This window comes from Rhamphochromis longiceps, linkage group LG8 (assembly GCF_057381845.1).
Source record: "Rhamphochromis longiceps isolate RC_006_pf linkage group LG8, R_longiceps_female_GT1.1, whole genome shotgun sequence".
Classification (NCBI taxonomy): domain Eukaryota; kingdom Metazoa; phylum Chordata; class Actinopteri; order Cichliformes; family Cichlidae; genus Rhamphochromis; species Rhamphochromis longiceps.
Genome location: NC_140564.1, coordinates 28897892 through 28911017, shown reverse-complemented (window position 1 = coordinate 28911017; position 13126 = coordinate 28897892). Strand labels below are relative to the sequence as shown.

At 39.7% G+C, this 13126-nt stretch overlaps 1 protein-coding gene across 6 annotated transcripts in view; it reads left to right on the top strand.

The window, feature by feature from the left end:
- The window catches only part of tanc2b (tetratricopeptide repeat, ankyrin repeat and coiled-coil containing 2b), a 185807-nt gene that overhangs the window by 84980 nt on the left and 87701 nt on the right, over window positions 1–13126 (top strand). For all 6 annotated transcript variants that reach the window (XM_085416909.1, XM_085416911.1, XM_085416910.1 and 3 more), the window contains one exon: window positions 12745–12816. In XM_085416909.1, the coding sequence (XP_085273035.1) occupies window positions 12745–12816 (72 nt within the window). The remainder of the gene's footprint in view (window positions 1–12744; window positions 12817–13126) is intronic.

Genomic DNA, 13126 nt, shown 5'->3' with positions numbered 1-13126 from the left:
ACTAGTAATTGGAAGAAGATGTGGGTGTGGATGGATGTTGACAATATTAGTATCTATATCGAATCTATAAATAGAAAAACTAAGGTGCTTCTTGAAACTGAGCTGTTAATCAAAGCTTATTCCCAAATTTAAGATTGCTTTCGGTAACCATTAGAAATCATTAGTACCAATAACAAGGACTTTATCTGAGTTCAGCTGCAAGAAATTACAAGTCACCTTTAATGGCAGTGAAGCAGGAAAATACATTTGTGTGTTTTTTGCCTAACATATAATTGACAGTCATCATTACTGGGAGATTATATGTCCAAGAGGCAACAGAGATAAAGAAAACAAAACAGGTCCAAGGACTGATCCCAGTGGGACCCCAGATGCACTGTTTCATGTTTGGGACACATGAAAACAAGGATGTCATCTTTATTTTGAAAACAATGTTTTGACAAGAGCATAGTCACTCAATTAAAGAAGAAGTAAGCTGTAAAAATAGGTTTTCATGATGAGTATTTTTCATCAACTCTTTATAAAAGATCGATGCAGCTACTGAGCTGGGTCTTGCCACAAGAATCGCTATTACTATTTATTAGCAGTGCTTTTGATCACACCACAAAGAGAGTGCTGATAAGGACACACTATGCCTTTTATGTGTAGATAGATTTCCCCTTTTTGTGAAATATGTTACTTGAGTAGAATTGATACGATCCCGCTGATGTCCAAATTCCCTGTAGTCCCCAAACTGCAGGCTTAAATATAGATGTAATTTTAAAAATGTGTAAAGTCTACTGCGCAGCCTACAGATCGACTTTGTGCATTCAGTACTAAGACTGTGCATTTTCTGTTTTTTAAACATTTAGTTTTTGCAGCATTATTCTCATAAGTAGGCAGTAATCATGAGAAACATTCAGAAGTGTCTACTACCCACACAGTACACCACGTTTTTTGCTCACAAGCTGGCTAGCTTGCCTTTTTCTCCCTTTAGCCTTCTTGCTTGTAAAACAGAGCGATCCTCACATTAAATCAGAGCTGATATGGGCATTGTCCTAAACACAGTTAACAGCTTGTGAAACTGCTGGTCCAGCCTCTAAGGCCCCTTCTTACCTACAATGTACTGTTCCCACAAACACTATTTCCTCTGCTGGGAGTCTTCATATCTGGTGCAGTTTGTCCTCCCTTGATATAAGACTGCTTAAGAGCTGACAGGATTGTCTTTTGCCCTGTCACTGCAGGTAATAGAGCCAGTGACAAACAGTTCAGTGCACCTCGCTCTGAGCCTCATCCCTCCTCTCGTATTGCTTTAAAATCACCACAAGGTTGAGGCATTGAGCAGCACAGCCTTAATGGTGTTTACCAAAGCTTCTAGTGGATGTAATCTTGTTAATGCGTATGTGTTTAAGGAGGCACAGGTGTCAATGCCAGCTAGGTGGCTAACGTTAAAGTGCACTAAAGTATGCATGTATGAAAATATGTTTGTTTTTGCTTTTTTAGGTGTCATTTTTCAGATTATTGCTCAATTAATCGGTGTCAGAATAAGAAAATGGCCATTATAATTCTATGAGATCATAAATAACCATGCAAAATGCATAGTTATTAGGTTCATGATGCTGTTTATCATCTAAAGGCAACAAATCTTTAAGTAGAAAAGCTGGAAGTGGATAAAATTAATCATTTTTTTCTCAAACCCTATGGTCTCAAAAGATTTGATATAATCACACCTACACAGTCCTGTTGAGCTAAGCCTCTGACTGTAATCTCTCTCTTTTTACATTTACAACATAAACGTGAATACTTTACATTTATCGAGTTAGTATTTCATCTTGAGAAATGCCCACAGTTTGAAAGGAAGTGTCCAAATGTAGTGCTGTGTGTGTCTGCTGGTGTATTTTTGTTCTCTATATGATTTTGCGGTCCTGCTGCGTTTCCCTCAATCATCTGTTGTTTGTCAAAACAAATGTCAGATTCAGAAGTGGGCTTCCATACTTATCCAGCTGGAGGTAGTTGTATTTTAGATTATTATAGATATGGCATATAGCAGTGGAAAGTAAAAGGTGACACTTATGATTTCTGTACAAATTAAGCAATTTAACTGGCATCTGAGGAGGTTTTTGGCGCCCTCACTAGTTTGTTTGAGAAATGCTAGTCAGTGAAACTAGTTAATCACTTGTTATTAAAGTAGAGTGAGAAAGCACTTGTTTCTCTGTCAAGTTGTAGATACTGGATGGAAAATACAACAACAGCAATTTCATTAGGTATACCCACTCAACTGCTTGTCAGCCCGTCTCCAGGGTTTACACTGAATGGTTTGGAAAAAGAATGGAAATATCCAGTGAGCGGCAGTTCTCTGAGAGAAAATGTTGTTTATGAACAGTGTTTAAGTTTCTCTAATGTAATTTTTTTTTGTATTTTTCCCACCTAAGATATTATTCAGTAGTCTGATTATAAGTTTCCTTTTTATTCAGCTGTCTTAAAATCTTTGTTGAAATCTAAACGAACATTGATTCAAGCATGCCCTGTAAAGATTTCTTTGGTCTTTCAGTATGAAATGTGTGCTTCTGTTGTGCATAGCAGTGCATGTACAGTAAGTGCGTTTGTGCGCTGTGTCTGTTGGGATTTGGATGTGGTTCCCTAATATTTACTTTGGCAGGATGTCAGAACAGTCCACTTCCTGTGGTAGACCAGGATTGGCTCACTACAGCAGTGGACAGAGAACATTTAAGAAGCCTCCTTACTGTGTGTGTGTGTGTGTGTGTGTGTGTGTGTGTGTGTGTGTGTGTGTGTGTGTGTGTGTGTGTGTGTGTGTGTGTGTGTGTGTGTGTGTGTGTGATATCCCATGCATTTTTATGAGGTGCCGTAAGGGACATTATTACTGAAATGCTCTCACACACACTACTGAAACGCTCTCACACACACTACTGAAATTTTAGCTCTCACACACACAACTGAAACGCTCTCACACACACTACTGAAACGCTCTCACACACACTACTGAAATTTTAGCTCTCACACACACTACTGAAACGCTCTCACACACACAACTGAAACGCTCTCACACACACTACTGAAACGCTCTCACACACACTACTGAAACGCTCTCACACACACTACTGAAACGCTCTCACACACACTACTGAAACGCTCTCACACACACTACTGAAATTTTAGCTCTCACACACACTACTGAAACGCTCTCACACACACAACTGAAACGCTCTCACACACACTACTGAAACGCTCTCACACACACTACTGAAACGCTCTCACACACACTACTGAAATTTTAGCTCTCACGCACACTACTGAAACGCTCTCTCACACACACCACTGAAACCAGAGGCATTTCTGCTGAACAGGAAGTTGTTTCCTGACAAGGAAACTGATGGAAAAAGTGGTATATTTCAAAACACTACAAGGATTTCTACTCAGCAACCTGCTAGTACAGCAGTCCCCAGCCTTTTTTGTGCCACGTAAACGATATAAAAATAAAAAAACGATAAATACCATGAAAACCATAAATAGAAATGTGTTCGAATTTTTGTGGAGGAATAAAACCCATTACATAGAAAGATCTCAGCTTGTGAAGGGATACAATAAAGGTGGTATCAAAACTCCAGAATTGGAATTTATGGTTGGCACCCTTAGAATTAAATGGTTAAAATCTTGTCTGTCACAGCCAGACTCTACTTAGCTCCACATCCCATGATTCTTGTTTAATAAAATAGTATACAGGATTAGAATTTATTCGAAATGTGATTTTGCGGCAAATAAAATCCCCATAAAGATATCAAACTTTATAAAACAGACGTTGCATTTTTGGGAAAATGAGATTTACCCACAACTTCTCCCCATAATTCAACCTTATGGAATAATAGGGTAATAACACTTAATCAAAAATCAATTTTCAAGAGTGACTGGTTTGAACAAAAATATTATATTCATAACAGATTTGTTGGATGATAACGGTGTCATTCTAAGTTACACAGACTTTTCAGAAAAATATTGTCTAAACTGTTCTCAAAGAGAATATAACAAATTTTGTGAACTGGTCCCACTGCCTCTGCTTCATTTGATTAAAATTTTTATGATATACAATAATTTCTCATCAGTGCTCCCAAATTTATTGCTAGGGCAATGTCAGCTGTTTGATAAAAATGCAATAAGAAATTTGTTAGTAGTTTCTTCAAAGACAAAATATTTCATAGTTACAACAGAATGGTTACATGGCATGGTTCTAATTTAGTTATTTCATATACACTGGATAAAGCATACTAAAAATTTATGAAATAGCCTATTCTACCTAAAGTTAAAGAAACACACTTTAAACAAAACTAATACTGTGGCAGAATTTCTAAAAAAAGAGATTTGGCTTTGAGGTGGATCAGTGTTCTTTTTGTACTGATGAAAATGAAACCCTAGAACATCTTTTTTTCCCCTATGCCCTATCAGACAATGTATTTGGTGCAACTTAAAAAATTGGATTTCCCTAAATATTAATGATGTGCCACTGTTTGAATTACATCATAATTTTTTTTATATGGATCATCTAGCATTGGATGTCTCAGACATTATTAACATCATCATACTTTTGAGTAAATATCATATCCATTGTGCTAAATGGAGGAACGCTAAGCCTTCTCTCCCTGGTTTTATTGATGATTTTAAGATATTTTTCTTTGCTAAAAAAGACAAAAAGCACATATGCCAAAAAAATAACCAGGATAATGCACGTCTCCCGCTATTCTAAATTTTGACTTATGCTGAGGCTAATATATTGTTAAGTAATGCAGCTGTCTCACTAAGGTCCAGAATCGATTTGTTCCACGATTCGATTCAATTCAATTCGATTTGATTATGGGGAATTTTGACAGTCAGAAATATTATAATTCAGATCAGTACATTTACATATTTTTGTATTTAAAAAAAGGAAGCTGACACACGCAAGACTTTATCAAAGGTGTGAGCATCACAGCAGATGCCTTTGTGTCAAAGTAGCTGAAGATAAAACACAGAAAAACATGAAGGTGGTTTTCCTGGCCTGGGATTTTATAAAAAATATTCTGCAGTACATCAAAAACGAAAGAAAACCATTAATCAACATATGAACGTTACCTCTGACGTTACAGCGGTTTTATTAGAGACACGGCTAACGTTTTGCATTTTGCATAATTTAAAAAAGTTTAAATTTATTCAGTATTGAACGGCAGAAATTAGGTTTTCTTTTCGGAAGTATGTAAAATGAAAAAAAAAAAAAACAGCGGCCGACTGCGCTGTAAACAACAGTAGACTTGTGCATAACAAGCAAGCGAATAATACAGAAAACAGATTTTTAGACGGGAAACTGTTCTTGAAGTACAGAGAGAGAGAAAGAGAGAGAGAGGGCTGTGCATGACGTGCGATTTTATCGTGGTGGAAGCAAAACAGTGAGGGAATTCATGACGATGTTTATGTGAAGCGCAGTTTGGATCTTCTTTTGCTGCTGGTTCAGTCAATATTGTTTGGAGAGAGATCAAACTAACAGCTTTAGAATCGGCGCAAAAACGGCGTGAAAACAAAGCGCGGACCTGCCGACAGATCAGAGTCAGCGAGCTGTCGGCTTTCAGCCCCGACCGTGTCCGTGCTGTCGGGTGAGAAAGGCGACATCTCACTGATTCTGATCCGCGGGTCCGCGCTGTGTGTTTACGTCTTTGTGCAGAAGCCGTGTACCTGCTCTCATTTACTGTCTTAGCTGTTTGGTGGTTGTTGAAATTTTGTGAGGTTTCACCAGAGATTCTGGCATTTCGGGTAAAATAAATTTATATTAAAAAATCGATTCAGGATTTTAATGAATCGATTTCACGTTATCCAAGCCAGAATCGATTTTAATCAATAAATCGATTATAAAAACCCACCCCTAACTAACAGGTTGCTGAGTAGACATCTGTGTAGTGGTTTGTTTGAAATCTAACACTTTTTCCTTCAGTTTCCTTGTCAAGAATTAACTTCCTGTTTAACTGAAATGCCTTCCTGTTCAACTGAAATGCCTTCCTGTTTAACTGAAATGCCTTCCTGTTCAACTGAAATGCCTTCCTGTTCAACTGAAACGCCTTCCTGTTCAACTGAAATGACTTGGTTTTTCAGTAGTGTGTGTGAGAGCGTTTCAGTAGTGTGTGTGAGAGCTAAAATTTCAGTAGTGTGTGTGAGAGTGTTTCAGTTGTGTGTGTGAGAGCGTTTCAGTAGTGTGTGTGAGAGCTAAAATTTCAGTAGTGTGTGTGAGAGCGTTTCAGTAATAATGTCCCTTACGGCACCTCATACATTTTCATGTTAGCATACACTGAGGCTGGCACTAATGAAGATACCCATCAACTTTACAAGTGAGCAGATGTCTGTGCTCACATATGGCTGCCTGCAGCACACTGTGGTGTTGTGATTCATTAAGTTGCTCCACTTTGTTGTGAATCTGATTAAACCTGAGGAGCACAGTTTTTCTGGGACTCGCACACTGTAACATATGGCCTGAAGTGATTTAATGATTAATTGATCACTTTAGCCATCAACAAGAGGACGAGTGTCTCACTCAGCTATTTTGTGTGTTTAAGGTATAAATGGCTATTTGAACCAAAACGTGTATAAAATTGGTTTCAAATTGAAAAGCACAGCAGACAAGTAGCTGTGGTTTCAACATCAAGCTTCAAATGCAAACTTTTCCAAAACATGCTAATGCAGAAGAAACACACCACACCACTTATTTTAAAAGGGCAACAGGAGGATGATTTGGCTGTGTGATGGCCACAAGGCCAAATAAATTTAAAAAGCAAACGGGCTCACAAATTGGATGGAAAAAGTGTCCAAAACATTATGAACACTTGGGAAGATGGTGTTGATCACCTTTGAAGAGGAAACGTGATCAGAAACAAAACTTGGGAATGATCCTGATTCGTGATCAAATGCTAAAATAAAGATACCATGACTGTGTTCGATAATAGGAGAAAGAACACTTCCACACACTCGATGCAAAGGGAGCTCAAGGAACTGGGACTGAACAGCTGTGTGTTGGGGGCTTCACTTCGCTAAGGAGCATAAAGAGTAGACTTTCCAGCAATGGAAAAAAGGTAAAGGTCTGCTGAGTCCAGATTTACCTTGTTCAAGAGTGAAAGGTGGACCAGGGAAAGGCCTTGATTATACTTTGCATGTTAGCAAGGCCACTAGGTTCTGCTTGGGATGTAAATTTCATCATGAGCTATGTAAGCATGAGGGACTGCACAGACTCATCCACAGAGACTTTCCATTACAATGCAGCAAATGTGTATCCGCCACATGGGGGGGGACTTCAAAGAAGTGCAGGATGTCTCCAGCTGTTCCTGTCCGTGTTAATGTCTCCGTAGTACTCACTATTTTCTGATATGGGGATGCTTCAGTTGAAAAGGTCAACGTTCTGCAACGTCGTGTGCCCAAAAATTGAGGTCAGCTGACCACGTGACCACCAAATGGCAAGATTTTTCCATCACTGGATTTTTTTTTTCATATTCAAAGATGACAAGTGTAGTTAAACTGGGTCTAGTGCTCAGTTGGATGGTAATGATAGTACGCTTCATGCTGAATGTCTGCCAAAAAAATGAGTCCTACTTGTGCAGTTAGTGCTAAAATCATTCGCTGATTAATAAATTATATGTTTATTTGACTGGCAGAAACGTAATAGACCGCAATTTTCACAATCACTTGAGTCATTTCTTCAGCAAATGCCAAATGTTCACTTTATCCAGCCTCTTGAGTGCTTGGATTTCCTGCAGGTTTCTCATTTGCAACACTCCAATTTGAATGTCTTCTAGTATCATTGTTGGTACGACCAACTCATTTTATAGAGCTAACCATTAATAATTCAGTCAACAGAACCTTTAGTTAAGGACCTTCAGCATGCATAAACCTCTGCAACTTTATGATTCCCCGTGGTGCATTTGAGTTTTGTTTAAATACGAGGCCTTTGAGCAATCATATCCCAGCGTCCTCTCTGGTGAAATCATCTGTTGTAGCTTGGCAGTCGCATTTGTTGCTCTCTACAGGCACGCAGCACTGATTCACTACTTGGCATTTGCATTTTTGAAATGTGAAGTTTATTATTTCTAACACTATGAATTGGTCTGTTTTGGAAAATTAGGACAAGATGGTGTAATTCATGATGTGTTAAATAGATTTCAGGATGTTTTATTATCCTCGCTCGCATATAGTCTGTCTTTCTGATGAAGTACAGGAGTAACACATTTGAAACAGAGACCACAATATGAATATTCCATCTTACTATAACCACTAGTCCAGTGAAAGCTAGAGTAGTCATAGATTGTTGAGGTGCCAAGCAAACTGGTAAAATCCCCATTTTAGTTCTTTTTACATGCTGAAAGGACAACACACTGGCAGTTTGGGATGCTGGTGAAGTCACTCTGATTAGTACAACACCCTCTCTTTTTCTTTTCTTTTTTTTATTCATCCTCTCTGAAGAAAGCTACTGACAAATGATCTAAATTGACATATGAACTACATTGTGGCTGGATCTAGGATTGTGATCTGTGATGGACTGGTGACCCATCCAGGGTGTACCTCATGCCTTAAAACAGCTGGGATAGACTACAGATTCCCTATCTATCACTGAATAGGGATTAGAAAATGAAGGGATGGATGATTTATTGTTTAGGTCTCAAGAAAGAAACCTCTCATCGGATTCCAGGATAATTCAAGCAAGTGTAAATTCTTGAACCGAACTTGCAGAACTGTTTACGATTGTGTGTTCTGTGTTTCGAATGGCGTTTTTGTGCATTCAGGGGAAAAATAAAGTGATGAAATAGGGCGAAGCATTCCGGTCTCCTTTTCTTCTAACTTATCATTTTGATATATGGTGATGGGGAAAATAATTTGGCACAGAGAGTAACTGGTGTTTAATTAGTGCACTATTTTACCTTCTCTTGAGAAACTTTGGGACTGACAACAAGCTGGCTACACAGCAACACTGGAGTCCCACAGAAGCAATAAGCAAAGGTAAGAAGAAAAGGCATGGAGGAACTGAGCAAAGCAATGAATCACTGTGTTGTCAGTGAGTGAAGTCATTGAGCTGAAGGATGCGATTCTCTGGGCTCCAAGTATTCGGGGTGTTTCTCACTTACACAGCTCAGGTACAATTTTATTCTCTCTCCTTTGCTGGCTGTTGTTATTTTGCACTGTCCCTTAAGTGAATGACAGGGATTGATTGCACTTTTTGAGTTGAGTCTATTGGCTGTATTTATGTTCAACCTGATTGATTAGTCACAGAAAAATAACCAAATCTAAGAGGGAACTTAAACCTTCTGCCAAATAAACTTCTTTAAACATCAGTATTTATAGTAATCACTCTTTCACAGTACCTGTAAAAGATACCTCATTCAGGAGGAAAGGTTATACTGAACTGAAAACACCGGCAGGTCCAAGAAAGTCAGGCACAATGATAATGATAGCTGCTGCTCCATGGAATAACTATCAGATGTCACACTGACTTCTTCCATAATGATTCTTTGTCCACATTTAAAATTGGCTTGCTCCTTTGACACAACAACACAGAACGGTTGCATTACAGTGGCAAAGAAATTGCCAACATGGAGAGTGCACCATCATACTGTATCTTTGTTTTGGAAATGGCTTTTTTCCCCCGTTCAGTGACAGCAGTGATTTGATTTTACAGTTGAGTAGTATATGCTGCAGAGCACATATTGGCTCGGTTTCATTCTCACTACCAGCTGGCAGATGTTCTGTGAGAACCTCGAATGATGTCCTCTGTCTGCCTTTGCAGGTTTTAATGAAAATATCTCTATTTCCATCAGCCATGGGTCCTCTCCTTTCATGTTCCCTGCCTAATAAGCCATTGGTCTGTGTGGATGGACATCGTACTGAAATCACGGGTAACGAGAGCACTTCTTTGAAGAAAGGTTTCTTTTGAATAGAGGTGACACAAAGATATGTTTCTCAGTCCTAAAACTGTAGTAGAGAGAAGGAGGCTCCAAAAACCTCAGTAACGGAGTGATTTAAAGGCTTAACATAGATTTGTTATTTAGTGGGTGACAGTTATTTCTGTCAGACCATTTTAGCCCAAAGAGGATTGTTGTTCCTTCAGCAATAATATATATTTTGAAGTATAGCCCTGTTCTGGGAACTCCCCGCCCTTTCGTGTGCATATGTGGAAAACCTAAAAGCAGGGAAAGCACCAGCAAGACCGCTGCACATACCCGAGTAGGCATCAGCAGGAATTTTATCAAGAGTCAAGCAGCTTTAGTGGTATGCCCTGTATAAAAGTTGCCAATAAGATAAGCAGAAGAGAATCAGTTCATCTGTTGGATTTAACACAGAATTATTGTTCAATTTCAACCTGGATAGAAGTTACCATTTACATTAGAGTATAGCTGGAGACTCTCTTTCAGAAGAGTTTGGTATTTAAGTAGAATCTCTGCAGTTCCCGGGAGGTCCCTCCAATGGGATCTTTTACATTTTCTTGTAATCGTGTTTCGTCTTTTCCATTTACTCTCGAAGTTGCTTTGCTGTGGGCTAACAGGTTCAGGGAAAATACTAGTGACAATGTTTACACAAAGTCTAACTTGTTAATTTGCAATTTCTTGCCCATTTTTTCTTAAAATAAATGTTGCTTCTGCTGTTTTTGCTTCTGCTCCAGACTACCTGGCAATGTGAATACTGAGTTTTCATAATATGTCAATGCAAAAATCTACTAGCAGGATATCAGTTGTAGTGCATACCATTAAAATGCACAAGGAGAAACATACAAAGATAAAGATAGAATTAGCTCAAAGGCTTAAATTATTGTTATATTCCAGCATCAAGCAAAAGTATAAAAAACAACCCAACATTCATACATTTACTGAAACTGAAAAAAGGCCATTTGTATTGTTATAGCTGTTAGAGCTGTTTTTGTATTCTCTCCCTCTTTCCTTGGTGGCTTCTTTGCTTCACCCTCACCTGTCTAAATGTCATCTGTAACAAGGCAGACAAAGGTTGCATGTTTTGAAAGAGCCTACAAGCACTGATCTATGAGTCTTTGGCACAATAGACACTATATTGAGAGTAAGAGTCACATCTGTTGCCTGGATTCTGGGAGAAACTCATTGCTGCTTCTCTTATTATAGGTTGTCTTCAGGGCAGCCCATAACAAAGTACCCCCTTACTTGAAATGCAATGAAAAGGTTTCTGTGGTCATGTGATAGGGGTTTGATGTTTGTTATTTACAACTACTGTACAGGTATCCAAAGATAAGTAAAAAAATCACCCAAAATACTTAAGTATGCACAGTCTCTTACACTATATCACGCAGCTGTCTCCACACAACCTCATACACTTTACTTGTGCTTGCATGTGCATGTTTTCACATATCACTGTGCAAGCAGTTCTCGTAGCTACTGCCCGTCATCTTCAAGGCCTGTATTGATTTTTCACACCATTGATTTTACTGGGCGAAATGGCTCATCAGGTACACAAGGTGAGAAACTATTTTTGGTGGCTTTGTTGCTGTCGAACATGCGTGTAATGGAGGTGTTAGAAATATACATTGCGCTGCTGTCTGTAAATGCCAAATATACAAAAACCGTTACGTAGAAATTGTGTGTTTTCAGTGTGCTGGTAAAGCTTTTTTTTAATTGACAAATCCAGACAACAACACAGAAGAATCCTCTGCAGAGAGCCCCCTTCCACAATCGGCCCAGTTCTCACACACATACCCCACGGCTTATTCTATCTATCCATCGACAAGCTTGATCTTTCCACCAGCAAGCCAATCTGGCCTGCTGCGTGGCTGAATGTGTGAATCTGCGATGGGAGAGATAATACTCGACTGTTTGTTTGGGTTTTCTGGACCAATAGATGAGAGCACTGATTGAAAGGTAATGTGGGGATGAGGCAAAACATCTAATCCTTTTTTGTGATAAAAAAAAAAAAAGAGGCCTACTTCCCTTTCTGCCTAATGCAACAATCTTTGATCCTTCTACTCAGATAATCCACAGACTAGTTTTCATACAAGTAGCTCAGTTTAGATTTATTAATAGCTCACTTAATTCTATTGGGATCCGTTTCTTCTGAGCATAAATCATTTGTTCCACACCTCCTCTGCTGGCCTGTCGTGCTTTACAGTAGATCCATCTGCACTTGAGCAGGATTATGAAACAATCCCCTGGTGACACTGACTGTGCTGCCCATTGATGCTGCCCCCACCCTCCAACCTGCTCTTTTCAGCTCCATCCACTGTGGCTAAATCTGCCTGCCTGATCCCCTGGGCGTAATTGATCTTCATATCATTAGCTGTATGTGGATCTATCTTGGGAGACGCCCACTGTTTGACTGCAAGTCAAAGTCATCCCTCATTTAAGCATATGTATGTCGCAGCGAGCTCTTTGATTGTGGCTCCATCGCAGGTCTTCATGCAGGAATGGTTGTAATGTAAACTATTATGTTATCAGCTTTGGGCCTGCCTAGAGATAGAGGCTCACTGACTGTTTAGTCTAAACATGTGGAGGCGGAAAAAATGGAGCTCAGCAGCGCGTTCTTCCCTCGCGACAATAAGGGGACGCTTGGGCCCCAGGAGGAAGGGTGTCGAGGGTCTGTGTGTGAGCAGCCTCCTGGGTGTCCTCAGATCTCACATCTGGCTGATCGGGGAGGAAGAAGTGGCCTTGCTGCTTACTTGCACCTCCTCGCCACGCTGCCACCACCACCACCACCACCGAGCTCACTCCCTGTCTTTCTCTGTGTGCTCCTCTTCTGCAGATGGTGGGAGCGAGGACTTGGCAGACCCCCGCTCGCCCAGTCTAGACCCTCACCTGAGCCACATCGGCCAAGGTAAGCAACCGAATCTCCAAAGACAAGTTTTCTTTAAACTCGAGATAGAGAAAAATTTGCAGTCTTGACAGGAAACGTTATGCCTTCCACAGCACCTGCTCTTCTCACCTCTTGCTTTTATGTGCTCGCGGTGTGTATAATATGTGCGAATGAGAAGCTGAGTTGCTGAAAACAAACGTGAGCTCTTTTCTCGTCCCCCATATTTCCTCCCTATTGGCTCTTTCCAGACGCTATTTCTGCTCCCTTAATGTTTTCATGAAGCCTTGTTTGCTGGACCGCATTTATTCCGTTTTCTAACAGCAAGTTTATG